The sequence below is a fragment of the Perognathus longimembris genome, chromosome 4 (assembly GCF_023159225.1).
Source record: "Perognathus longimembris pacificus isolate PPM17 chromosome 4, ASM2315922v1, whole genome shotgun sequence".
Lineage (NCBI taxonomy): Eukaryota > Metazoa > Chordata > Mammalia > Rodentia > Heteromyidae > Perognathus > Perognathus longimembris.
This window is the reverse complement of record NC_063164.1, coordinates 54130279-54156600: the sequence shown is the minus strand read 5'-3', so window position 1 is coordinate 54156600 and position 26322 is coordinate 54130279. Positions and strand designations below refer to the sequence as shown.

At 38.0% G+C, this 26322-nt stretch overlaps 1 protein-coding gene across 1 annotated transcript in view; it reads left to right on the top strand.

The window, feature by feature from the left end:
- Window positions 1-23827, top strand: part of Cers6 (ceramide synthase 6) — a 262651-nt gene extending 238824 nt beyond the window's left edge. Inside the window, exons 9-10 of the mRNA XM_048345292.1 lie at window positions 17233-17389; window positions 20644-23827. Coding sequence (XP_048201249.1) covers window positions 17233-17389; window positions 20644-20796 — 310 coding nt within the window. The 3' untranslated portion in view covers window positions 20797-23827. The remainder of the gene's footprint in view (window positions 1-17232; window positions 17390-20643) is intronic.
- The last annotated feature ends 2495 nt before the right edge of the window (window positions 23828-26322 follow it).

Below are 26322 nucleotides of genomic sequence, written 5' to 3'. Positions count from 1 at the left end.
TTAGCAATGGGACAAAATTGGTGGAGGGAAGCAGGTTTAAATTTTGTGATATGTGTATGCATCTGGAGCGTAGTTGGGAATAATTCAAAAGGAGCAATGTATCTCATGTCTCTTGTTATGAAATGAATGTGGGAGTCAAGCTACTGTTTTCATAGTGTAAGATAAAAAATTCTCCCAGTTACATCTAGTCACTATTCTGGCAAATGACACAGTAGACTTTCAGCTCCTTATGCATAAAGGAGAAAAGTCTTTCAAAAATAAAAATAAAGATTAGGTATTATGAGTTAAACTTGAGAATAAATCACACAACCAAAAGCATTTAAATACTTACCCTGTTCTCATAGAAAGCTATTCTATACTGAGTACGTGTGTTTTTGCTAACAACCATGGTATGTCTCGCCTCTCCTCAACTGAACAGTAAGAACTCTGTGATCATCCAACCAATAGAGAGTATCTTGATGCAACTCCATGTCTCCTAATGTTTTTAACATTTCTTCCAGTTCCCACCACCTCCTTCAAAAAATACAAAAGTAAATATAAATAGCAACTAACTCAGTTGAGGTCATGGTAGAGTTAAATCCATGTGCTGTTGTATCTGAATCCCTCAAGTAAAACAATGTAGAGGTTCTACTTGCCGAAATTTTGTACAAGGATAGTTTTCTCTTGTGGAGGAAGGGTTGTGCTTGACATCTTAATTCTGCTTCTTCTGTTTAGGTGATGGAAATATCTATAATCATTTAGCCTCAGTCTTCCAAGTTTGTGATTTCAGACTAAAGGTGTTTTCCAGTGTAGGGTATCAAGTGCTACTGAGATTTTTGTCACAAATGGAACTTATAAAATATTTTTCTAGGCTGACAAAATGTAGAAAGAAAGGAAAAAAAAGTGCTGAAGGGCTAAGTAAACTGTTAAAACAAAATTTAATCTTATAAAATCAAATATCAAGTATTTTTTAAGAAAGTCAATGTTGAATGAAGTGTAGGTGGAATTATTGAATATGATTGACAGATCATAAAAATCCAGAGGCTTCTGCATTCAGTTACTTGTTCAAAGTAACCCAAAGTGGAATTTGTAGACTTTGCATTTGAGAATAGTATGTGACAGGACCACCAACCCGGGAACCCATAGTCAGTGGGGGAACTCGTGACCCTCCATCAGAAATAAAAATGGTGAAAAAGAGGCATATATAATAAGATATGTATTATTTTAACCAGTTGTTCAAGTCATTACTCCAATAAAATAATGGCAAAGAAGACATGTGAAGTATACACATAAGTATGTGCACAAGTGTGTGTAAATATGTGTGCTGTGTGTGTGTGTATTGAGCTCATGTTGGTAAAAGATACTGGAAAGCTAGTCTAGAGGCTATTTTTCAAATGCACCATTAAATGAGATAATAAGGAAATAGTATTGACTCAGCAGCTAAGAATCCTGTCCAAGTTTTAATTTTGAAACTAATTTACCCAGTGAACTTGATCAAATCACATGTCTTCTTCCTGCTTAGTACTTTGACTGTGAGTGAATATAATTATAATAAAAAGTTTCCTTCTGTGTATTAAATAAGAGAGCATTTTAAAACTTTCTTGAAAAATCCTATCATTTCAGCTATGTCAGGAAGTGTAAATAAGATCATGGTCCAAACCACTCTAGGCAAAACCCAAGATCCTCTCTTAAAAATAACCAAAGCAAAAGAGATGTAGCTCAATTGTTTTAACACCTGCAAGAGGGAAGCCCTAAGTTTAAACCCCAGTCCAAGTACCACCAAAAACAAAAGTACCTTGAGAAGTTTAAAGTATAATATAGCACGGTGACTAGTGCATTGGCAAATGGTGGCCCACAAATATAGATGAAGAACTTACCAGACATTGGCTGGCTTTAGATGAGGAAGAGCAAAAGGATGAGAGAGGATGAGGGAATAGAGATGAGGGAGAGGAAAATTCAGGAAAGAGAAAGTAGGGGTACTCACATTACACTGATGAAAATTAAGAGTAATTCAGCTGCATGACTTTGTCCTAGCTAATATATATTTTTTTTAATTTTTAATGTCAAACTGATGTACAGAGAGGTTACAGTTTCATACATTAGGCATTGGATACATTTCTTGTACTGTTTGTTACCTCCTCCCTCATTCCCCCCTCCCCCCTTCCCCTTTCCCTTTCCCCCCCTGAGTTGTTCAGTTGATTTACACTAAACAGTTTTGCAAGTTTTGCAAGCTTTTGTAGTCATTTGTCTTTTTACCCTGTGTCTCTCGATTTTGGTATTCCCTCTCAGTTTCCTAGTTCTAATAACTAGCTAATATTATTTCTTTCCAGTTTTTACATTCATGTGTAAAGGTAACACTGTCAAGGCTAGGGACAACATGGTAGTTGTGCAGGTGACATATTCCTGTTGCTTGCCTTTTCCTATCAGCTACCTTTACTCTCATCATGTCTTGCCCTCAGAAATCATGACAGAATTCTTTTGGGGGGAGGGGCAGGAGGAGGGAAATTTACTTTTTTAAAATTACCTTTAAGTAGTTGTACAAAGGAGTTTCCACTTAACAAAGCAGTTTATGAACAGAAATCATCTTGAACCATGTAACCCCTTTCAACATTCTCACTCATCCCTCCTCTACCTGCACTTTCCCTCACTCTTCTTAATTCCTTAAGCTATACATTGAATTCTTCACTGCATTTTCTCACTTTTCTCCCCGTCATTCCATGACAGAATTCTTTGAAGCTACCTAGCCTCAAGTCCTTTCTGATTAAGCATTTGTGGCTGACTCTGTACTTCAGTGAATTTGTATTCAATTTGTGCTGGGGGATTAGTTTCTGGTTATGCTATATCTTTTCACCATGATTTTTCTGTTCCCTGTGAAAAGCCATCACTTCCTTTATCTCTGAGCCTTGACCTTCTCTTGACCTGAAAGCATGCCAGTCTCTTCAGAGGCATGAGCAATTGTGACAGAGACCAGACTAAGGGACAATACAGCAGCATCTTCCCTTAGAGCTGTGCTCACTGTGAATGCCACTGCAATCCATAAGACGATCTGAGGGAAAAGCACAATGGAAACCTTTCAAGTCTGATTCAATTAAGTACCTCCTGGGAGAGGCTGAATGCCAACAATGGAAAATTCAATATTGGCTCAGAGAAAGGCACATCATCCCATAAAAGTCCTTTTGTCTCTAATGTGTAAGGAAAAATAAATCTAAAGCAACCTTTTGAAAAATATGCTGTTTAGGTTTTTTGTTGGTTTTTAAAGTACCACCCCTCTCAAATTCTTTAATGCCAATATTCATAAAAAAATCATTACAAGAGAAATGAGATGATAAATGAATGGTTGGAATATTTAATTGTTGGGAAATCAACATTGAAATCATGCATGGAAAGATTCTCATTTGTGATCTTTGGCACAGCTCAAAGAGGGATGATAGTTGTTGCAGCAAGGATGTACATGCAGTGATTTTGTTCTTTACCTTCTGTGCACATAAAGCAATGTGATGGGCATCACCTCTTCTCTAAAAATGGAATTCAAAGGTAGGCAGCATTCAAGGAACAAGCTGTTTCTCTTTCTCCTAAAAGTACAGTGGAATAGTCAATCGCATATGGTCTTTGATCTGTTTGTAGGGAGATGTTCTGTGTCTCTTCAGTTGGATCAGTGTGGGATTAACGGGTGGGTGAGGATTATTGTTAATGTTCTTAGGTGTGATTATGGCATTGTGGCTGGCATCCATACTGGTCAAAGCATAAAGGTTTCATTTCTAAGTAATCCATAGTAGATGAGGGAGGAAGAGAGGAAGAAATGAAAACACATTAACTGAATTAATTACTGTACAAGCTGCTGCAGAGTCTATATTGAGGGAGTGAGACATATATATACATATATAATTTACACTAATAAAAATAAGATCTAAATATGCATATTAACTATTTTTTATACATGCAAAGACTTGATATGAATTATTTGACTTAAGATATGATTCCCTCTCTGGCAAATGAAGTTAGGATGGGAATCAAAGTGCTCCCTTCCTGCTAAGTTTCTTTTCCAGAGTTCATTGCTTTTGGTCACAAAGACAAAGTGCCAGTCAGATGTATGATATGAATTTGGCAGATGGTATGAAAACGTTAAAAGACAGATGACTGATTATTGATTGAAAAGAGATTTCATCTTAGGAATAAATGAGAATTTTGTCTCCCATGTTTCCTGTTTGTATTTCAATTGTTAGTATTATGATTTATGTCCTATGTTGACACTCTTCAAAGAGATTAAAACTATGGCAGCCACTTAGCCAGGTATGGTGGTATATGTCTATAGTCCCAGCTCGCAGGACATAGAAGTAGGAGAATCTTGAGTTTCAGACGCTACAGAATGAATTCCAGGCCAGACAGCAATACCCTGTTAAAAACAAACAAACAAACAGACTTACATTTGTATCTTAGGGTTCATTATTAATTATGGTTCCACAGATTAGAATAAAAATATATGAAACTATCCATTAAGGCATTTGAAGAAAACATAAAAGCTAAACGTTATAACTTTGAGTTTGTCTCACTGTGTTTTTTTAATGCATGATTTGATCAAGGAAAATGTCATGAGACTCTTTCCTATGTCAAAGGTAAATGATCAAAAGTGTACTCAAGCTCAGGGATGATAACCATACACACAAATGACTGTGTCTTCCCTGTCCCCGCTTCTCTACACTGAAAGGCAGGTTCTAATACAGGATCACTGGCTTTACACAGCAGATATCCAGAAGCAGTGAACAAAAAGAGAAAGTTTTGTAGTAGAGGACAGTAGAAGTTTTTATTAATTCTTAGCAGGAAATAATCTTTGAGCTGAGCCTTGCTGAGTGAGCAGGTAGTGGATGGGGGAAGGGCAGAAAATCCTTAGGTAACACTGTGATCAGAAGCAGGGAGGTGAGAACAGGTGTGATTGATAAACTAACCAAATCTGACCCCATGATTTCACTTCTATTATCCTTTTCTTTGTCATCATTGGGAACACAGACTCCTGAAAAGATCCCACGTGTCTCAGAACCTGCCTCAATAGTTGATAGTGGTTTAGAGTGGAATGGTTGTAGACAGGAATTTAGGGACCTCAGAGAAGTGGTAACAGACAACCACATTCCTGATAGAGGAGTTGGGTGAGCAATAGCAGTATAAGTAGTAATGCCATAGTTTTGACTTAAGTCACTGGATGAGGGCTGAAGCTAAGAACAGAGGTAAGGAGATGGTACCCAATAGTTGAGACCATGGGTAAACCCAGTATGTGTCCAAATCCTGCCTCTGTCTCCCTGGATGGCTCTGAAAGAGGTATCTGATCCTCTAGTCTCAGTTTACTTCATGTGTCTCTGGAGTTCTGGTCACTGATAATAGAACTGGCAGAAGTGATACTAAGCGGTGTTATGAAGATAAAAACAAGAATGACAAGTAAATAGTAGTTTGGTTTGGGTGGTTCCTCAGAAATATCCAAGCGTGCAAGTGGCAAATAGATATATATGTATAAGCAGTCACAGTTAGCTGGAAAGCCAATTTGGAGACCCACTAGCATGAGTTTGTGCAATTAAGCATGCTGGTAAGGCCAAAGCTCACAGATAAAGAATGAAAGATGCTCATTTCAGGGCTTCAGCCACTGTGCTTTGATGATGAGTCGCTATCCATGGATTTTTCTGTGCTGTGCCAATAAGTATCTGAAGCATTGGTCCTTGATGGAGGGTCCTTGATGGAATAACGTAGACATCCCAGGCATGTACAGTTGACATTTGAACATATCAATTTAATTTCAAAGGGTGAGCAGATTGTTGACAGATGCCTTTTTGAGCTTTGACTTGACTGCCATTTGTCTTACACTGCAGAGGAAAAACAATCACAGTAGATAATCATAAAATGCACAGTGTTCACATTTTGTTGGTGGTGCAATTTGCTTCTGTTCTGCCTGTTATGCTGTTCCCTTTAAACAGCTTCCAAAGTCACTATGTATTAGCCTCAATGTGAGGTTTCATCTCCTTCATTGCCTATATTCTAATAACTTTATTTTCAGGAGCCTAATATTTTCATTCTTTTTTTTCTGTTGTGTGTCTAATGCTTTCACTGAGACTAATGTCTTGGCAATAAGCAGACCAAAGACAATTATTCTAGCACAGTGCACTGAAAAATTGTACCTATGTGTATGTTACAGAGGAAGTATAAGGGGCATAGCTTGGTCTACACATCAATGTATCTAACAGGGACAATCTGTGGGCTGCTGAAGAGAGGGCCCCATCCACCATCCATTCCATTTGCTTATAAAGGTATTCCCCATCACCATCCCTACTCTCTTATTAGGGGTCCAAAAAGGCCTTGACACATTGGAAGTAGGCCCAGCACACACAAATACTGTTTGCTTAGAGCTTATGCTTTACAGTGGGAACAACGATATCCTGGACAAATTTCTAGAATGAAAGTGACATGGGCTAAAGAAGAAATCAAGAAGACACTAGGCACCAGGAACTAGTAGTGCCTACATTCTCCCATGGGAATGGCATTGCCCATTCCTGGAACAGAAGGCAACTGATGAACAAGGTAAAGATAGAACTATAAGATGGGGCTAGGGATGTGGTTTAGTGGTAGAGTGCTTGCCTAGCAAGCATGGAGCCTTGGGTTCGATTCCTCAGTACCATATACACAGAAAAAGCCAGAAGTGGCACTGTGGCTCCAGTGGTAGAATGCTAGCTTGAGCAAAAGAAGCTCAGAGACAGTGCTTAGGCCCTGAGTTCAAGCCCCAGGACTGGCAAAAAAAAACCCTGGGAGATGGAGAGAAAGAGGACTGAAGACATAGTAGGCAGTGGCATAAGGTATCAGTAATGGATTGTCATTAGGGGTAAGGCAGAGGAGTGATTCTGGTGGTCACTACATTTGACTCTTCAGCCTCACAGAACAGGACTACCCTAACACCCATCTCCTGGCAGTAGATGGTTTCTTCTTTTGACTTTAATTGCCTTTTAAGGTACACAGACAATTCCATGCAAAAAAATACTTTAGATGATGAAATTGGAGTTTACCCCTGAATCTCATACTGCATGGGGCCTGTTCTAACCCTTCCAGCAGGAGAAATAAAGAGGGTAGTGTGAAATGGCATTGCCCATAATTTATATTCACCATCTGTTATGAAAGAGGCAAAGAAACAATGCATTACTAGTTAGACATTATAAGAATGCCTTAAGAAAGCATTATGAACTGGCTATGGTGGCTCATGATTCTAATCTCAGCTACTTAGGAGGTAGAGATTGGGGAAATCATGTTCAGAGGCCAATCTAGGCAAAAAGCTACCAAGACCCCATTTCACCTAACAAGAAAACAGATATAGTGGTGTGTGCTTGTCATTCCAGCTGTGTAGGAGGCAGAGAAAGGAGAATCATAGTCCAAGACAAAAACACAAGATCCTCGCTGAAGTATAAAGCAAAAGAGAGCTGACAGTGTTGCTCAAGTGATACAGTACCTGCCTAGCAAACACAAGGCCCTGAGTTCAAACTTAGCCTTACTACAGGAAAAAAATGGCTGTTACAAATAAGTTGATTTTTGTTTCTAACCAGAGCAAAAGTGTGGCTTTAGGTAAGGGCTGCTGTCATGTACTTTGCTATGCCTGTGTAAAGAACACTGTTCTATCTTCCACATCATAGATGTGTAATGACCCAAGTCACTGTAGCATGGATTGTGAATCACAAACATTTTCCCATTAGGCATCTGGTAAAGGCCAACAGTAAAGGTCTAAGCAATGTACTTAAGACCCAATGGAGGGCACAGATATTTTTTGAAACATGTTCTATATTTGAACAGGATGTGACCTAATTTCCCATGTCAGGTAGGAGGAAGGGAGAAGGATCATGTAGATTTGGGTGGTTACTTTGGTGCAAGTTACAAAGGTGTAGGAAGAGATGAGAACACCATTGCCTCTTTTAGTCTAGCCTATTACCTCAAAACTGATCTTAATGGCCAACATAAGTAGAAGCTTTTAGCAAGTGTCAAGAGATTGGAATATGCACTGATGGTGAACTGGAGGCTTGTTTATTATGGTGTTAACAACCGGCTGTTCTAAAAGAAGTTGATCACCTTTCCTGTAGGAAAGGGCAAGGATGTGGTTTATAGGGTGAGGGCTGTCCTCTAGGTACTAGACTGATACACCAAGCACCACTAGGTGATAGGGAGGTAGCAGAAGGCTCTCCTCTGGGGACAACTTCAATAAATAAAACTGAGCTTTGTTCTCAGATTAGAAATCTCACTTCTTATTCATCCTTCTCCCACTGTCCTACACACCTCTGGATTGTTTTCATAAACTATAGTCGATGGGCAATAGTTGTCAAGAGCAGCTACATTTTGCAGAAACACAGCTTTCTCAACATTAAGATTGTTGCATCCTCCACCAAGATCTCTGCAGTGCCATTCTACCCAGCATGCCCACATCCCTTCTCCTGCTAAATGGAAACCATCCCACATGTAACCATAACACTCTTCCTAAATCAAAGCCTTAGTCTAATGCCACTTCTCAAGTCATCCTGGGTGTGGTTTTTTCCTTGTTTGTTTTCCAATGTAAGTTCAAACTTCTCTTTCCAGCAAAAAAGACCTTCCACAGAGTGATTCCGGGTGACATTTCTATTCCCTGTGCTTTTCTAGCCTACACATTCCTGCTTCTGCTCAAACGACCCCTTTGCTAAGGATACCTATTATATTGAAGACATTCTACCTTAATAATCAGTGTGATTGATTCTCATACACTTACTTTAAACTCAGTACAGATATTGATTCTTATCCTTTCTAAAATCCTTCTCTTGGTTATAGTTGTACTCATAGAAGAAATAGAAAGCAACCAAGATGTCCCATTGACCTTAGGAATGTCATTTCTCTTTTGTATTCAGCATACTGTCTGTAGGGTCAAAATGATCTGAAGAACACTGATTGTGTTTGACAGTGGAATGTGTCCAGGGGCATGTGTTTATATAGTCTATGCCCTAGCTTTGCACATAGACTGGATATTTAAGAGACTAACATCACACAACCTGCTGTTGGTAACATCCTTCTTTGTGAACAGGAATGCAAAGTGAAGACCATGACTTCTGCAGTCATGTTACACCTGGCCCCACCTTGGGTACTCCTGACTGCCCTGTTATATGTAGGAGCTAGAGGTGGACTGACAAGGAAGTTGGCCTGGGGCTGACAGACACAATGCAGTTAAGCCGAGAGCTTGCTGTGGAACTTTCTAGCCATGGAAGTCTGATTGCATGTCCTTCTGCTGGAAACAAAGGCTCTCCTCTGTACACTCTGTTCCTTGTGCTCTGAAGCCACAAGCAGGCAAAGCTTTGCTCTCCTAGATAGGACATATCATGGGTTCTTTCCTAAAGGTGGAATTTTTTGCTTTTCCCTCATTTTCTGTTTTCTTACTTATACCCGTGAATATAGAAGAAAACCACAAAATAAACTGTTCCTTTCATTTTCTTGGCATTGTTAGGTTAAATTTAAATAAACATATGACTCACTTGAAAAGACTGTTTCTATACACATAGGGAATCTTGCATAGAGGAAACAAGCAGAACAAGAGAATTGGTAGGTAAATCGGAAACAGAGCTAGTTATGTTAGAGTTTAAGAAGTCTTTAGTAATCATCTTGTCGGGCTTTTATTCTGTAGATGAGGAAAGTTCAGCTTTAAGAAATGACTCACAATAAGAGCTGGCATATATAAGGACTGTACTCACTTTTCTACCCACACTCCCAAGCAATTCCATTGTCTTCCATGGCAATTATTCCAATAGCTAACATTATTTCAGTCCTGTTTTAACTAGAATGCTCTGTTTTTGTTGATCAGCTGCCTTGTTATTATTCAACACATATAGTTTCTTCTGTGTTATTTTTCTTTCGAGCTTCTGAAACCTGTAGGAACAGGTTTTCTTGTCTAAATCTCTACATATACTCTGCCAGAGTTTTGTTTTATGTTTTGTTTTTTCCCTCGAGTTTGAACATCTTACAACTATCAGTTACTGTGGGGGAGGCAGTTCTTTGTGGAAAACATATTTACTGTATCTCACTTGCCAACCAAGAAGTAATAAATTTTTTAAAGGTGCAGAATACTCCTCAAGATTACAAACCTATGATACATTTTTCTCTGTTGAAGCACTTTCAGAGTTTTCAGAGACATTCCTTAAGATAAAATAATTGAATCCTTTAAATATTTAGATAAAACAGACTGAATTTAAAATTTATACTATATTGTCTATAAGTACAAAAGTTTACTTAATGTGCTATTACAATTCTGGTAGAATCCATGTATGTTGATAAATTCTACTCACCAAATAACATCTTCCACTCTCAACACTCCCCCCACACACACACTCGAGAATTAACTAGAGAGAGTGAATACAATGTGGGAATAGGAGAATATCTTCAACAACTCCTACCCTCTCTACCTGTAGGTGGCATGGCTTGGTGGGAGGAAATGGGAGAAGGAATTGGAGCAGTATTATCAGGCAAGTCAGTCTTTCTGGGATCGTGAGGCTAGGCACCAAATACTGGGGAGACCATATGGAAATGCAGAGTCCAGAAGGAAATGTGAGTAAGAGTTTCTGAGTTCAGAAATGTGTGATAGGGAAACAAGGAAGTCAGAACAATGTCATCAGCCAGTTGGTGTGTGCCTGGTGAGTGGACCTCTGAGACAACTTCCTTGATAACACTAAAAAATCTTGCAACTGGGCTTGTGGGCCCATGTGGTGGGGCCAAACTAAAGTTTAGAATTACTCTTTTCAAATTTCCAAACAAAATGGGTGAATCTGACCCCTGAATAATTAAATACTGAGATTCACCCAGAGTCAGACCCGACTGGAATATTCTCAAGACAGTTTAGGAAGTAGAGAAGTAACATTTTCCTGGTTTGCCAGTCAGTAAATAAATTTTTCACTCTTTTAACTCTTAACTGCTTTTAACTCTTACTTGCTGGAAATTTAGTGGAATAAACTTTCTTCAGTTTTTTTAATTGTCAAAGTAATGTACAGATGGGTTACAGTAAGGCAGTGAGTACATTTCCTGTCAAACTTTTTACCTCTTTCTTTTTTCTCCCACCGTCCTCCCTCCTCAGTTTCCTCCCCACCCTCTCCTGAGATGTACGGTTGGTTTATAGCATATTGTCTTGTAAGTATTGCTGTTGCATTGGTTCACCTTTTACCCTTCGTCTCTCCATTTTGGTGTTCACCTTCCCTAGTTCCAATAAATGTATATACAATACTCAGTGTACCAAAGTCAGTTAGGATGACAACAGGGGTAAAATCATGAGGAAGAAAGACAAAAGAAAAAGGCATAATTTCATAGGGTACATTGGTAATGACGACATCAAAGATAAACTACTTATTTCCAAATCTTGTAGTTCATTTCGCTTAGGATCATCTTATGTGATCATATATACATTGCTATTGAGCTATTGTTCTTCTCTGCTTGGACTATCCTAGACAAGTACTAATTGTTTCCAATAAGTGAAACCATAGAGTTTATATTTCATTGGGACTGGCTTGCTTCACTTAGTATGAATTTTCCAAGTCTTTCCATTTCCTCATGAATGGGGCTAAGTCATTCCTTCTAATAGATGCATCAAATTCCATTGTCTATATGTACCATGTTTTCTTGATCCATTCATCTACTGAGGGGCCTCTAGGTTGGTTCCATATTTTTTTCTATAATTTTCAAGAGTGAGTGTCTGTGTGTATTTTTGTATATGTTTAGAAATAAAGAAATGGAGAGAGAGAAAAAAACCAGACCCAATGTGTTTAAATTTAAAGCAACAAAGCTTCTGCATTGAGATCTTGGATAATTAAATACTACTTGGATCTTGCTCTCCTGACCAAAGAGTTGATATTATGTCTTCCCTGACAACTTCACCAGTAAAAAAGGAGACTTGATTTAATAAACATCTAAACTTTTAGAGTATCTTTTTTTTAATTGACTATCTGTATTTTTTTTTACTTTAAAAAATTTTTTATTGTCAAACTGATGTACAGAGAGGTTACAGTTTCATATGTTAGGCATTGGATACATTTCTTGTACTGTTTGTTACCTCCTCCCTCATCCCTCCTTCCCTCCTCCCCCTTTCCCTTTCCCTCCCATGAGTTGTTCAGTTTTGCAAATATTGCTTTTGTAGTCGTTTGTCTTTTTTACCCTGTGTCTCTCCATTTTGGTATTCTCTTTCAGTTTCCTAGTTCTAATACCAGTATAAATGGTTTTCAATGTACTCAGATAAGATACAGAGATAGTGCAGGTACAACCACAGGAAGGGGATACAAGAAGATCATCAATAATAGAAGCTACGTTTACACATAGCACGTTGAAAGTAATTACAACAGTGATATAACAATCATTTCAAGTTCTGCACATCACCAGTGAACTGCTGGAGTTTGGCTTTCCCCTGCAGGCATACAGAGAGCAAAAGGCTCAGCCAGTTTCTCCATTCATTGGATGGGATTTGTAGAAGGTTGAACATAGCTTGGAGATCCAGTGTTTTCTGTGCTCCTCTTTGGCAAATTCTGGCAGAATGGACTTGTTTTAAGCATCCTTTATGTGTGATGTGCCATCTAGTGGCTATGTGAGCTGACATTAATACAAAGAAGAGTGGTCTTTCCTTGTCCCTTCTCCCTCCCAAACACTGCACCTCTAAGTTAAGCAGCAATAGAGGTTTGGTGATGAAGGGTAGTTATTGCTTAGAATCTATGTGCTGAAAGCAAATAATTAGGGGGAAGAAGCACTGATATTATAGTAATATTTTAAGCCAAAACTCACAAATTGACTGTGTGTGTGCATGTGTATGTGCATGCGTGTGTGTGTGTGTGTGTGTGTGTGTGTGTTGTTTGGCCAACAGAGTACTTTCTTCAGCTTTTTCCTAGCAGTGAAGGTGTGATTCACATGCAGTATAGAATACAAGTGTTGATGATACAGTTGATACATGTTTACATTGTATAACCCATGTAATAATTACTCAGATCATAGTATGGATCTCATCTGCTCTTCTAGTCAGTCCTCCCTCCAAGATAACTGCTGTGCTGAACTCTGTTTCTCTAGTTTCATAAGAACACCATTAAAGTACATATTTCTACCTCTAACCTCCCAGAAAGAATAAAACACTTTCCTTGTAGTTTGTCCTCCTCACATACAAAAATAGTGTGAGATGGTTTCCTCAGTAGAAGCATTCCAGGTTTGCTATTTTTCAATCTGGGTGTCACAGATAAGCTCTCCCTCCAGTGGAAATTCTAAAATACTGCTTGTCTTACCAAGCTCATCTCTGAGCCATAGATTTATTCGATGCAATAATTGTATTTCCTCAAGTCTCTTTGCATGTAGTCAAGTCAGTTTTCAGTGACATCCATCATGTCATATCCATTGGCACCTCAGAGTTGCCAATGATTGCCATAAAGAGCTGATGCATTTTGATGTAATGTTTCTGAAAATAATGGAAGGACCATGTCACCAGCCACTGCTCTGACCCTGTTCATATTCAGCCACACAGCAACCCAGTGCTAGAATTACAGTGGTGAGAAAAGTGTACCGCCTATAATCCAAACAAGTCGATAATGTGTAGTGGATTCAATTGCTGCTGTTTATGAAGGACTTATTTCTGTTGCAGTGAAACTATATTCTTTCTGAATGTAGATTTTATTGTGCATATGCTACGAAGCAGAGGTGGTTTTCAGAAAAATAATAACATATGTTCCTATAGCTTTCTTTTGTTTCCTTATTTGTTTGGTTGCCAGATAAACAGAGTCAATAAAAATGTTCCCTCCAGGCATTTTTGCCAAGTCCTAGAGATGGAAAAGCCTAAGGTGTGAGGGTCCCTCCTGACTGCCATGAAGTTGAGGCTTGTTTAGAAATAGCATGCCCTGGCTAGCACTCTGGAACTAAGCAGACCACTGCTTCTTAGGAGTAATCGAAGTATTACCCAAATTTAGTACCTTCACAAATAATAATTTCCTAATTATTGGTCAAGAGTTTGTAATATAGGAAGTGGCACTATGGCCCAAGTGGTAGAGCGCTAGCCTTGAGCTGAAGAGCTCAGGGACAGTTCCCAGACCCAGAGTTCAAGCCTCACGACTGACAAAAAATATATATTTTGAAATATAAAAGAATGTAAAGAAGAAAATATAAAATTTCCTAATCCACCAAAGAAAGTTTCCTTGGATAGCCTTGACAATTTTCTTTCAAGTACTTATAATTTCTGCTCCCTTCCATCTGTGTGTGTATGTATTTGTATGTGTATGTGTGTGCATGTGTGTGTTTCCTGGAGTTAAGATAATACCACTGGCTTTCCTCTATCACTAGAGATTATTGAACATGTCTAAGGGCTGGCAGCTCAGTAACAGAGTATTTGTCTAGCATGAATTACTGTGTCCAATTTCTAGTAATTAAAAAATCAATGGTTTCTACTTTGAATCACTTTATAATTTCTGGAATAATTGTAAGGAATATTTTCTTGTATTTTTCTTTCTGGATATTTATAAATAATTTATTATTATGTATTTGAAATTAAGTCTTTGATTTCCTGACATATCAATGACATAACAGAACCTCTAGAATAGTATTAATAGTGGTGAAACAGGCTGTCTGTAGTTTATTCCTGATTGATTTTTTAAGTAATTGACTTTTATTAGTATGTTAATCTGAGAGGTTTAAAAATCATATTGAAGCCAGGAGCCAGTGGCTCATGCCTGTAATCCTAGCTACTCAGGAGGCTGAGATCTGAGGATTGCAGTTCAAAGCCAACCGGGGCAGGAAAGTCCATGAGAATCTTATCTCCATTAAACTACTCAGAAAAAGCTGGAAGTTAGTAATGTGGCTCAAGTGGGAGAGCACTAGCCTTGAGCCAAAGAAGTTCAGGGATGACACTTACCCCCAGAAGAGTTCAATCCCAGAAACAGCCCCCCAAAAATTCTCATATTGAGGCTTGGTGTCAGTGGCTCATATCTATAGTCCTAGCTACTTTTAGGATCTCAGCTCTAAGTCAGCCTAGGCAAGAAAATCTGTAAGATTCGTATCTCCAATTAACCACCAAAAAGCCAGAAGTGGATCTGTGGCTCAAGAGGTAGTGTGCTAGCTTTGAGCAAATACATCAAGGACAGTACCCAGGATCAGTGCACATGCGCACATGCAAACACACGTGCACACGTGCACACATCATAGCCAGTCCTTTGAGTTCTGATTGTTAAACATCAGCTATGGAGAATTGGACATTAGAGAATGCCTTTGGTACTGTTGAAATGATTGAATCTATATCAATTTGGCCTATGAATATAATATATTATGTTAATAGATATCCTCCTTCCTCAAAATAAATACGGTTATATAGTGCAGAATCTACCTCAAATTCAATTCTATATTATATTTTAGAAGTATAACATGTATGTTTATTCAACATTGTTCTTTAGAGATAATGCATATGATCAGATTTTGCTCTTTTTTTGGAGATGGTAGTAGGATTTGATCACAGGGCTTTCTTGGGAGGTGCTTTACTACTTGAGCCATGCCCCAAGTGAGATACTAACATGAGAAGATTAAAGATCATCCATCAGGTTCATTCTAGCCCATAATACAGTGACTAAAATTGGGAGCGAGTATCCTATGTATGCCTGTTTCCCTTTCTTCACTTCTTATCCTACTTTCTTTATTCCTTTGGTAAATTCACAAGGTGCCCTTTTTTAACCTCTCAAAGCACTTACCACATTGTTTCTATGTTAAATTCTCTGCATATTTGTGACTGGTCCATGTTTTCAGTTCGAGAGTTCTCCATAAAGTTCCCTTAGATTCTAAGTGTTGTCTACCTAACCCAGCCTGTATCCTGACTGGTCCCAGCTGACAGGTGGTGAAAATTCTCTTAGATGTATTTTCTTGTGACTGTCCTTAGGGCTCCAAACCAGCCTCATATCAACTGAGGAGGAAAGAAGAAAGTTAAGGTTGATTCCAAATTAAGTGATTCTAAATCACTTCTCTGTGAACATGGGTGTAGACACAGGCAGAGACCAGAGCAAATGCCAGATGCAATCTTCCTGCTCCAGGTGGCTGCTCTGTTCTGGTGCTGATTGTGGGTTGTAGAGAGCCAATTACATCAAAAACTTTTCCCTAAGTAAAGTATATATCCCTACATAGTTTTATACTTAAGTGATTTAAAAAAAATAATATCCTTTGAATACTTATTTTGAGGCATCACTTCAAAATGGTATCTTGCAATGGTCAATTCTTTCCCAGGAGATAACTTGTAAAATTAAGGATCCTGTGAGATATAAGCTTAGCTCTCATGCATAGGGATTCCCACCAAGCCAAGCATGTGGTATATTTTTGGAGATAATCTTTTATTCCTGCAGTAAAATGTTATTGATTGATATGCTTCACACTTATTGAAGAGCCAAAAGCAACTTCAAAGCTGGTACAGTCCTTTTGACAAATAGTTAGATATAAAATCCCATCCTGAAAAGTGAATGCAAATTAATGGGAAAATATGATGTCAAACACGAAGGGGAAATCAAATTGATTCAACCACTCCACTTCTAGGTGTGTACTCAAAAGACGCACATATACTAAAAAATGCTTTTTGCAGCATTTACCTCCAACAAGGGAGAAGCAATCAAAACTGATAGACAGTGTGGTATAGGCATATAACTCGGCCTTTACAAGGGGAATTCTGACATTGGCTGCAAGGTTGATGAACCTTGAATATATTACAGTAGATGAAACAAGCAAGTCCCAAAGGACAGCTACAGTGTGATCCCCTCTGTACACAGAACTTCTAAAGAAGCTAAATTCATGGAGGCAGCAAGTCCAGTGATTGGTGGCTGCTCAGGTGGAGAAGAAGGAGAGTTATTGTCTAGTAAGTCCAGAGTCTCTGTTTTTCAAAATAAAGGAATTTTGAAGATGGATGATGAGAGAGATTATGCAACAGCGTGAATTTACATAATGCCACTGAACTACATACCTAAAATAGTGAAGATGGCAAATCTTGTGCTACATGTACTTTGTCACATTTTTAAAGAGTAGATAGGGGGAAAAGTACACCATTTGAGCTAGAGTCAGCAAAAATCATACCCCAGGGCCATATTCCAGGAAGTGACTTTGCTCAGTGCCTGGTCAGCCTTCAAGCTGTACCCTAGAAAGGAAGGGAACCATGTGGGGAGATTATTGACCTTATGTTTCAAGAAAGTGAGGAGGGCTTCTTTGACCACAGAGTGAAATGTGGTACTCAGTAATTACTTGTTTTTTTCTTCTCAGGCTGTTAAATAGCACATTATTTGAAAGTTGGGAGATCGTTGGACCTTACCCTTCCTGGTGGGTTTTTAACCTACTGCTGTTGGTAGTACAAGGATTGAACTGCTTCTGGTCTTACTTGATTATAAAAATAGCTTATAAAGCTATTTCAAAAGGCAAGGTAAGCTAAAATATATTCTTTTAAATATGTCCCAGAAGTTTTCAAATATTTTTGGTTCCTCTGAAACAACTGTTATTTCAGATCTCATCAAAATTGGTGTTATTTCTTCAACATTGAGCAGAGTCACCTAGGGACATATTGAGTTCATTTTTAAAGTCTTCAGGTTGATTATGCCCAATGGTATAGATGTATCATTTTAGATTTATTATGATATTCTTTATTGTATCCTTCCTCTCTTATCTCCCTTAGCACTTCTGTGATATTTATTCTGAATAGAAATGTAATAAGTTCTTTAATGAGAAGTGTTCTTCAGGGAAGTATACCCATTGAAACAAACACATGTCAAAGTAAATAATAGTCTTCCCTGGCAACGCTTGGCTAAAGTCCCTGGCTAAAAGTGGACTCACAAGACTGACTTGAATACAGCTGAGCCTCCATCCCTCTGCTGTAGACAGGGATGTCTCCAGACTGTTCTCTGTAATGTTTTCTTACTTCACTGTTTGTTCTCTCCCTCCTGCCACCCTGGAAGGCTGGGAAGTGGAACCCCTTACATGTAAGTTTTTCACTCTTCCTTTCACTTGCCTGTTGCAGGGGTTCCAAATACTTTGGTTTAATGCACACTGCTCTGTCTAATTGGTAATAACTTGGGGCTTTATTTGAGGTATACTTCCCATTAACTTCCAAACAGAACTCCCTCTGCACTTTTGATGAGCATGTAGCCTACTAAATTCTGCCTGACCACCAAGGAAGAAGAAGGATTTCCTCATTGCTGTTTAATATATCTACTGAGAATTAGAGATAGGTGAAAGTCAAATAGGAGAAACAGAAGTAGTTGAGAAGAAGATTAACACAGTGGAGAATGGAGGCCTGGGCATCAGCAGTTTGTCTGATCTGGGCAAAGCCACAGGGCAGCACATGGCCCTGCAGTCAGCAAGGCCCACAGAACTTATGCATTTCACAGGTAAATAGATGTAGCCAGTCGAGTGCTCAGATGCCACTTCTCAGCATTCACTCAATACAAGTAAAAAACAATTGTTCTCCAAAGCTGAGGACAGAACCCAAGACCTCATACTTGGTAGGCAAGTGCTCTACCAGTGAACATTCCTGGCCTAGTTCTAAAATATATGACCAGTTCATTGTTTAGAAACTAAAGTTTATTTGTCCCTATGGCTTCATACTCTTACAAATGAACAGGTACTGCTATTGTAATTTTTCTTTTTCCTCATTTGGGCATAAATTAAATCAATGGATACAATACCATCAGTCTGGTGATAACAATACACAGGATATGGTGGATTCAATTATGGTGTCTTTCCTTATACATTACTCTTTCCAGAAGGCATATCACCTTCCTCCTGACCATTATTCCTTCACTTTATGAAAATTTCAACATTAATGTCATCCCAGATCTTGGGCTTTTCAACTTTTTAACTGCTAACATTACTTACGTCTAGGACACTGAAATTATTCATTTTGTCTGTTCATCTTGTTATTTTCCTGTGGGTTATTTTGAGATATTCTAAATTGGCCTTTTTTTGAAGGTAACATAGAGATTTTTTCCAGATGCAATTTAAAATAATCTTAGCAGGCATGCAAATGAATCACTCTCTGCAAGTGGAGTTTTGCTATTAGCAAATTAATTTGTGACTAATGGACTTAAAATATAGTGGAGCTTTATAGCAGGGTTGTCATTGTAACCCATGCCTTTTGAGCTGAAATATTCTTATTCTCTAGTCATGTTGGTATCTGGATATCTAAAGTTTGAGGAATAGTCTGTAGGAGTTCACTCATACTTCACAGGGCACTGAAGTGAGGCTCATTTGTTCTGTCCATCACTGGTTAAGGGAGCAGTAGTTTTCAGCCTTTATTTCTCCTGTCGCCACCTACTTTGGAGAGATTATGTTCTCACATAGTTATGGTGGTTTATCAAGTGATAGATTCCAGAATTTTAGGTTGCTTTGACATTTGCCCAGAGATGAGATGATTCAGAAAACTCCCAGTTAATCCTGAAATATCTCCCAGACACTGTCAGCCAGGTCTCCCCAGAGCCACCTCTAGAGAGTCACAGGAAATCATTTTGGGAAAGTGTCTATGAAGCTAGGCCCAGATTCCCATGGCCAGATTCTTAAAACTAAGTAACCAAGATTCAGTTACTTGAAGATCTTAAGGCCTACTGGATAAAAATGCTGACTGTAATACAGACATATAGAGAAGGAGGCTCTAATTTATGTTTAAAACATTATTTTAAAATAACATTTGCTATAAAGTTACCATCCTCGCTAGACAGTAGGATTTTCTCCATCCTTTATGTTGGCATACAGATTGGAATCCTGTGCATTGTTTTGCCATTCCCATTACAAAATAAAACTTAACGGAGGACTACAGGATTGGAACACTCTAAAGGCCAGTTATTGAGGATCTGGTCAATTCGTTTTCCACTGGAGATACTTTAAACTAGACTTTACCTGAAAGGTTCATAGAGGGCTTGTGGGTGCCATTTGTTGTTTTGTAACATGTAAAAAATGCTTAATTAATTTTAGCAGACAGAAAGAAAAGCAAATTGATTCATAAAACAATGTGTCACAAAGCCAAACAAGAGTGATCATTCACATGATCTGAACTAGTGAATATGCCCATTGGTGTGCTTGCTTAACTGAGAGTTGACCTTAAAATAATTCTTTAGGAGCAGTCATCAGAGATCCATTTGTAACTAACCCCTGTTATGTCATAGTAACCTTTGAATTAAGAATGGGATTCATGGGGCTGGGGATATAGCCTAGTGGCAAGAGTGCCTGCCTCAGATACACGAGGCCCTAGGTTCGATTCCCCAGCACCACATATACAGAAAACGGCCAGAAGCGGTGCTGTGGCTCAAGTGGCAGAGTGCTAGCCTTGAGCGGGAAGAAGCCAGGGACAGTGCTCAGGTCCTGAGTCCAAGGCCCACGACTGGCCAAAAAAAAAAAAAAAAAGAATGGGATTCATGGTTTAGGACATTCTCAATATCAAAGGTTACCTTGAATAGGTCAACAAGTCCTGTTCTGTGGTGCCTAAGTCTACATGCACTCCTTCCGAACTGACTCTGTCCCTCACTGTATCGCTCCAACCAGAGGGAACGTATCACCATGGAAATGATCTTGTATTTTTTCATTTATAAATCAGTATACCTTTATATAGGACTTCATGTGCTTGCATGCCATACTTTGATGACCTTGAGCCAGTTATACTCCTCTTCTTCCTCTTCTTGTGTTCTACAGGTAACCAAGGATGATCGAAGTGATATTGAGTCCAGCTCAGATGAGGAGGACTTGGAGCCTCCAGGGAAGAACCCCCACACTACAACCACCACCAATGGGACCAGTGGTACCAATGGGTATCTCCTGACTGGCCCTTGCTCCATTGATGATTAATCATTCAAAACTATCAGTCCTGAACAAAGTGAACTATTTGTTCCTGGAAGTATTTAATAAATTGCAAATGCAGTTCCTTTCATAATATCTCATCACCCAAAACAAAAATTAGGATTATCAAAGCATTTTGAATAGTGCACTGCCATATGTCCTGTCTGTGAATGAAGAAGAAATACCATTCTCTCTATGTAGGCATGCTGTATGTAACTGACACAAGGGAACAGTATTTGCATTTGTACTGTCTTAAAATATTACTTATTTATTTGTATTTGTAAATCTGTAGACAAGAGGGTTTCCTCATTTCTTTTACTCTCTGGGCTCACGACAGTGAAGGAGGTGCTCCCTCTGCTTGGACCCCTCTCTCTTGCTAGAATCTCATGTTCTATGGGATTAGTTTCACTTAGAGCTAGCAAGATCCAGTGCAAAAACCTCATAAAACTCTAGTAGATTGATTTTCTTTGTGTTATCTATCATGCCCATCTTGAAGTTGCCTCTACAGTTGCTATGACCATTCTCCCGGTGGAAAGTTTAAACAGAATTAACTAGGTTTTTATGTTGTTACTCTTCATGATCAGTTAGCAGTACAAATGAAAGAGGGTGGTATTGGGAGAGTTTTTGCAATTTTGTATGAAATGGCTTTAGAATTGACTTCATTTCTTGTGCACACGGCCAAGATTTAGCAAGTATAGTTATTAGCCAAGTTAACCTTGGAAGTTAACCTCAATTTGATTTGATTCTCTAGGATGAGGTTAGTGTTCTGACTCTGAAGTAACATAATTTGCTTAAGTCCATCATTATAAACAAATTACTCTTCATATTGTGAATGTATCCCATGTTCTGGAAACGACATAAAGACAGCAACTCATAACACCACGTTTGCCACTACCCCCTTATAATTAGCACAGTGTTATGTCATATCACATACAAAATAGAAAATAAGTATATTTTGAGACAGAGCAAAGGAATCTCCCGAGAGCTGGCAAAACTGTTCTCCAGAGCAAAGCACCTTACAGCTGCAAACAGCTCTCAAGGAAAACACATCTCCAGTATTTGACTTGATGTTTTCCTTTTGCTGAGCAAAATAAAGCCAGTGGATAAGCCAGTGGGAGAAAATCTGTTTTTACCATTACTTTTCTTGGTAAAGGTAATTCCCAATGACTGAAGCTGCTCAGTTTCTAGTAACCCTACATCCAATTTAGTTTCTTCTTTGGAGAGTTGTGAGGTATATAGGAATCTTTGTTCCAGTGGAGCTATTTCCAGAACAACAGACATTGTACTGGATAATGATAATATCAAGGTGGAGGAAAATTACTGAAGGATAAGTTTCCATAAGCTTCCTACGTGTAGCAGTGTTACTTATGAATGCATAAAAGCATCAAATAAGCCAGAGATTTTATCTCTTATCAGTTTTAGCAAGAAGAAATTAGTGGAATTACAAATACTTATAGATCAAAAGGCCCATTACCTAAAACAGGAATCCAAAATAAAAATTCAGTAAAAAATAATGTGTCATCAGAACACAAAACAGACAGCAGCAGAAGACTACAAAAAATCAATTTTTGAAAACTAATTAAATTCACATGCCCACATTTTGCAGCCTATGAGTTAATACTGAAAAGAAAATTCCCCCAAACCTTTCATGCAAGTATAGATCTTTCTTCATCTACTTCCCAAATATAGTACTCCTGGTATTGTCCATGGTAATCATCCAAAAGGCTTCGAAGGATGTCTGCTTGTTTATGTAGAAAACAACTAATTCTGCTTGTGGAACCTTACTATTTTATTTCACAAAACAGGCATATGCATAGGAATGGAACTGGTGGATAGTTGAGTTTATGAGACTAGTTATGAAATAGAGGAAGTATTTAGTAACCAGAACACCTGTTCAAATGCAAATGTATTAAAAGTATCAACTATACTGTAGCTGAAAAGTTTGAGAAGGTATCTTATAATTAGGATACAGAGTATATATCAGCCTCATTCTAGTTTCTGGGCAAGCACTCCTGATGGGTGAAATGAACTTGAGGACTACAGAGTGTTCAAGTTTAAACTACATGACATCTTTTGCCCAGAAGAGTAATTTCAAGATCAACTGTAAATTTAAGATTCAGAAGAAATACTTAAAATGAAGTAGGTTGATTTTATCTTTAGTTAAAGGCAGATCCAAGCAATGCTTTTTCCCATCAGAAATAACTTAGATGGAAGATGAGGAATATTGTTTTTCTGAGTATTTACTTAATTGAGGCATTAACTTTCTACAGTCTTTCACATGTCTACAGATTTTTATTTCATTTTACACTTTCAGGCAGAATTCTTTGGGGCTAATTAAAATGGATTTTATAGACTTTTCCTGGTATAGAATCATATTATCTCTGTCTACTGCTCTTGCATGGTGGCCCAGTAAGACTGAGAGAAACTGTGTGAGGCATCTTATCCACCTGTGCCAGGCCATAGCTTTTGGAGGTGTATTGTACAAATTAAATTCAGCTATAGGATAGTGAAAGTGTTGTTCTTGTTAATTAGCCTGTGGTGAAATCTCCCTCTTGATCACATTCACACCTTTCCTAGGTGAGAAGAGATATATAGAAAGGACACTAGAAAAAGTAACCTTGATTTCATAGCTTTTCTAGATCTCTTAGAGAGGGAAAAAGTAGAAAAGTCAAGTAGAATTTGGCCTTGAGTCAATAAGTGATGTAAAAGTATGTGATCTGTGTATGTGTGTATATTTCTCCCAAATCTGATAAAACCAAAATATCACCGACTCATTTTCATCAATATTCTCATCATAAATTCCATCCATCATCATTCCCTCCACTTTTACTCCCCACACAGCTGAGAGTGTTAGAATCTGTTCAGCCTCTTAGCCACAGAGCAACTAAAGTCCAGGTCATAGAACACCTGAAGTGCCACAGAGCCAAATACAGTTCACATTCCCAAATTCAGTCTTGTGGATGTTAAGATTAGGAGAGCAAACTGTCAGTATTTTAGGCTACTAAATGTTTGTTGTAAAAATAAAATTGACTTCACTCAACTACAGAGTTTTGTTAATAGCTACTGTTGGGCTTCCAGACAGATGGTGTCCTGAGAGACAATTATACAATGTCACAGCCATCTGACAAAGATGAAGGAGACAGAGAAGATAAGCAAGAAACAGGGTCAGATTATCACTAGTCAGGATAGTAGGTGGGCCTCAAGGAGCCCCAGTTGTATTGTCAAACTTCCTCCTCTGAGTCAATTTTTCTAACCTGAACTTTATAATGATGTTTCAGTCAATGGTGAACTGCATATATTTCTGTGGTCCCATTGTATTATAAAATAGCCTGGGTGTATGGTAGTTTTTACCATAGCCTAGGTATAAGTTCATTCAACGATGCTTTTATAATAGCAGAATCACCTAGTAGCACATTTCCCTCTGTTGTTTAGTGACATAATTATATTTTATTGAGTTTGAATTTGAGCAAAGAAGAAAGAGTCTGAATATTCACTTTTATATTTCAATCTCATTGTTATTTTGGCTGAGTAAGAAAAGAGGCTTTATCTCAGCTTTTGTGAATATTAAAGAGCTCTCCAGAGAGAAATTTAGTGATATGATTATCCCTAAAGTGTTCTTAATTTTGCATTAATAGTTATTTTTGAAATAACTATTTTTGGAAATGCCAAAGTTTTCTGAATATTTGAGTTCTTTTCTTAATTTGAAATATAAAAAAATATAAAGACGTTAAAAAGTTCTCTATCAATATGCGTGGTGATGCCATTAGATCTAGAGAGACTTCAAGAAATTCTTTGGCAATGAAAGGTTAAATGTTTACATTTGATGTGCTCTTTGGGGTATTACTGTTCTAATTAGTTTTTTTTCCTTGTATTTGGGTAAAATCTGCTTTGTAGATAAGTGACAATAGCCCAGAAATGTTTTTAATATCCTAATAAGAAAGAAAGAAAGAAATGAGATCAAAGTCAGCCTGATAGAACAGTGATCACATGACACTTTGTAACTTGTATAGAAAAGGGAATGTTTCAAGAATATTGTACTTGCTATCCAGTATGCAGTCTATGGAAAGAGTGACATACACAAGGAGTTTGCTGATCACAAACAGTTCTCAAGGATAATGAAGCAAGATTTTCCTTTTCTTAAACATATTGTTGTCACCAAAGTAAGCTTTGGTTTTCCTTGGTGACATAAAATCATGCCATTCTCAAACTGCCACAGAGTAATTAGCACTAATTCAACTGTCACATGTTAGTTCTTCACAGTGATAGGTCAGAGAAGGGCCATTAACCTTGGTATGCATCGTGTTCTCCTATCCCTAGGGGGCGCTCAGTGGATGCTGAGGAGCCATGGGCAACTCTGCTGCTCTAACTTCTCAAAAACTAAAAGATCACATTGTGTGAAAATTGTGTTGAGAAAATATGAAATGTCATAAGTATTATGAGCTCTGAAAACACCAAAAAAGAAAACCTGAGTTTTTTCAAGGTATTAATGTCTTGAACTCAACACAAAGCCTTTGAAGAAAATGTATTACCAATAGCTATATATGTAACCCTACCAAGCCAAAAACATTGAAAGTGTTTGGAGCTAGATAGTATATTTGCAGCTAGATAGTATATGGCCTCGCCAAGAATCCAGGCATTCTCGTGGATGCCTAGAAAGAGATGGAAGGAGCATGTTAGACTAACATTTGTCTCATTTATTTTAAATTCCTTCAAACCTCCCAGAATTCTTGAGAAAAAGGAAACTTTCACCTTCAAGGTTCCTGATAATCTCTCTCTGCCTGGTCCCAGCTTTATGAATCACAACAATGAAGAAATGCTTGTGTATATATGTTTTCCTAACACGGGTTAACAAAAATGTGTTTTCCTGTGTTGGTGTCTGTTATGTAGCCTGAAAACCAAGGGACAACAGCTATTAATTATGCATTCTGTGTTGGGTAAAAATAATTAAATTCCATTTTGATTTTGTATTTTTATCTTCAGCAATTGTTTGAAAGAGTCTATAAGACTGCTCTTAAAGTTAAGGAATTTTAAAGATTAGCTACAAAAAAATAACTCTGTAAGAGAAGCAGTTGTGTGGTGATTTGGGAACTTCAAGTCCCATTAAGTGTGGAAAATACCCTCCAGGTTTTGTTTTCCCAAGTTTCATAAAATCCTGAAACTCAGAGTCAGTTCTCTCTGCTCACATCAGAGTCATTTTTGTCACAGCCATTTGTTGTCATGGAAGTGGGTCATAGATTTTTGAATTTGACTTTTTTTCAACTTTCAGTGAGAAATAGGTAACAGGGCCTTACTTATTTTGTAAAGACAATTCAGTGCTTGAGCATCTCTGTCAGAAATGAAATGGTGTACTGTTAGGCAATTAGAATTATTTCATGTGTTGTTATTGGGTTTTGCTGATTTTTTTCTATTACAATGTAATTATTCATTCTTGATCTCTGGAAGCAATCATCATTATGAAAATCATTTTACCTTGGGAACACTTTCATAATAAAGATAAGTATTAAGAGTGTAGTGTCTGAGTGTGGTTTACTGTAA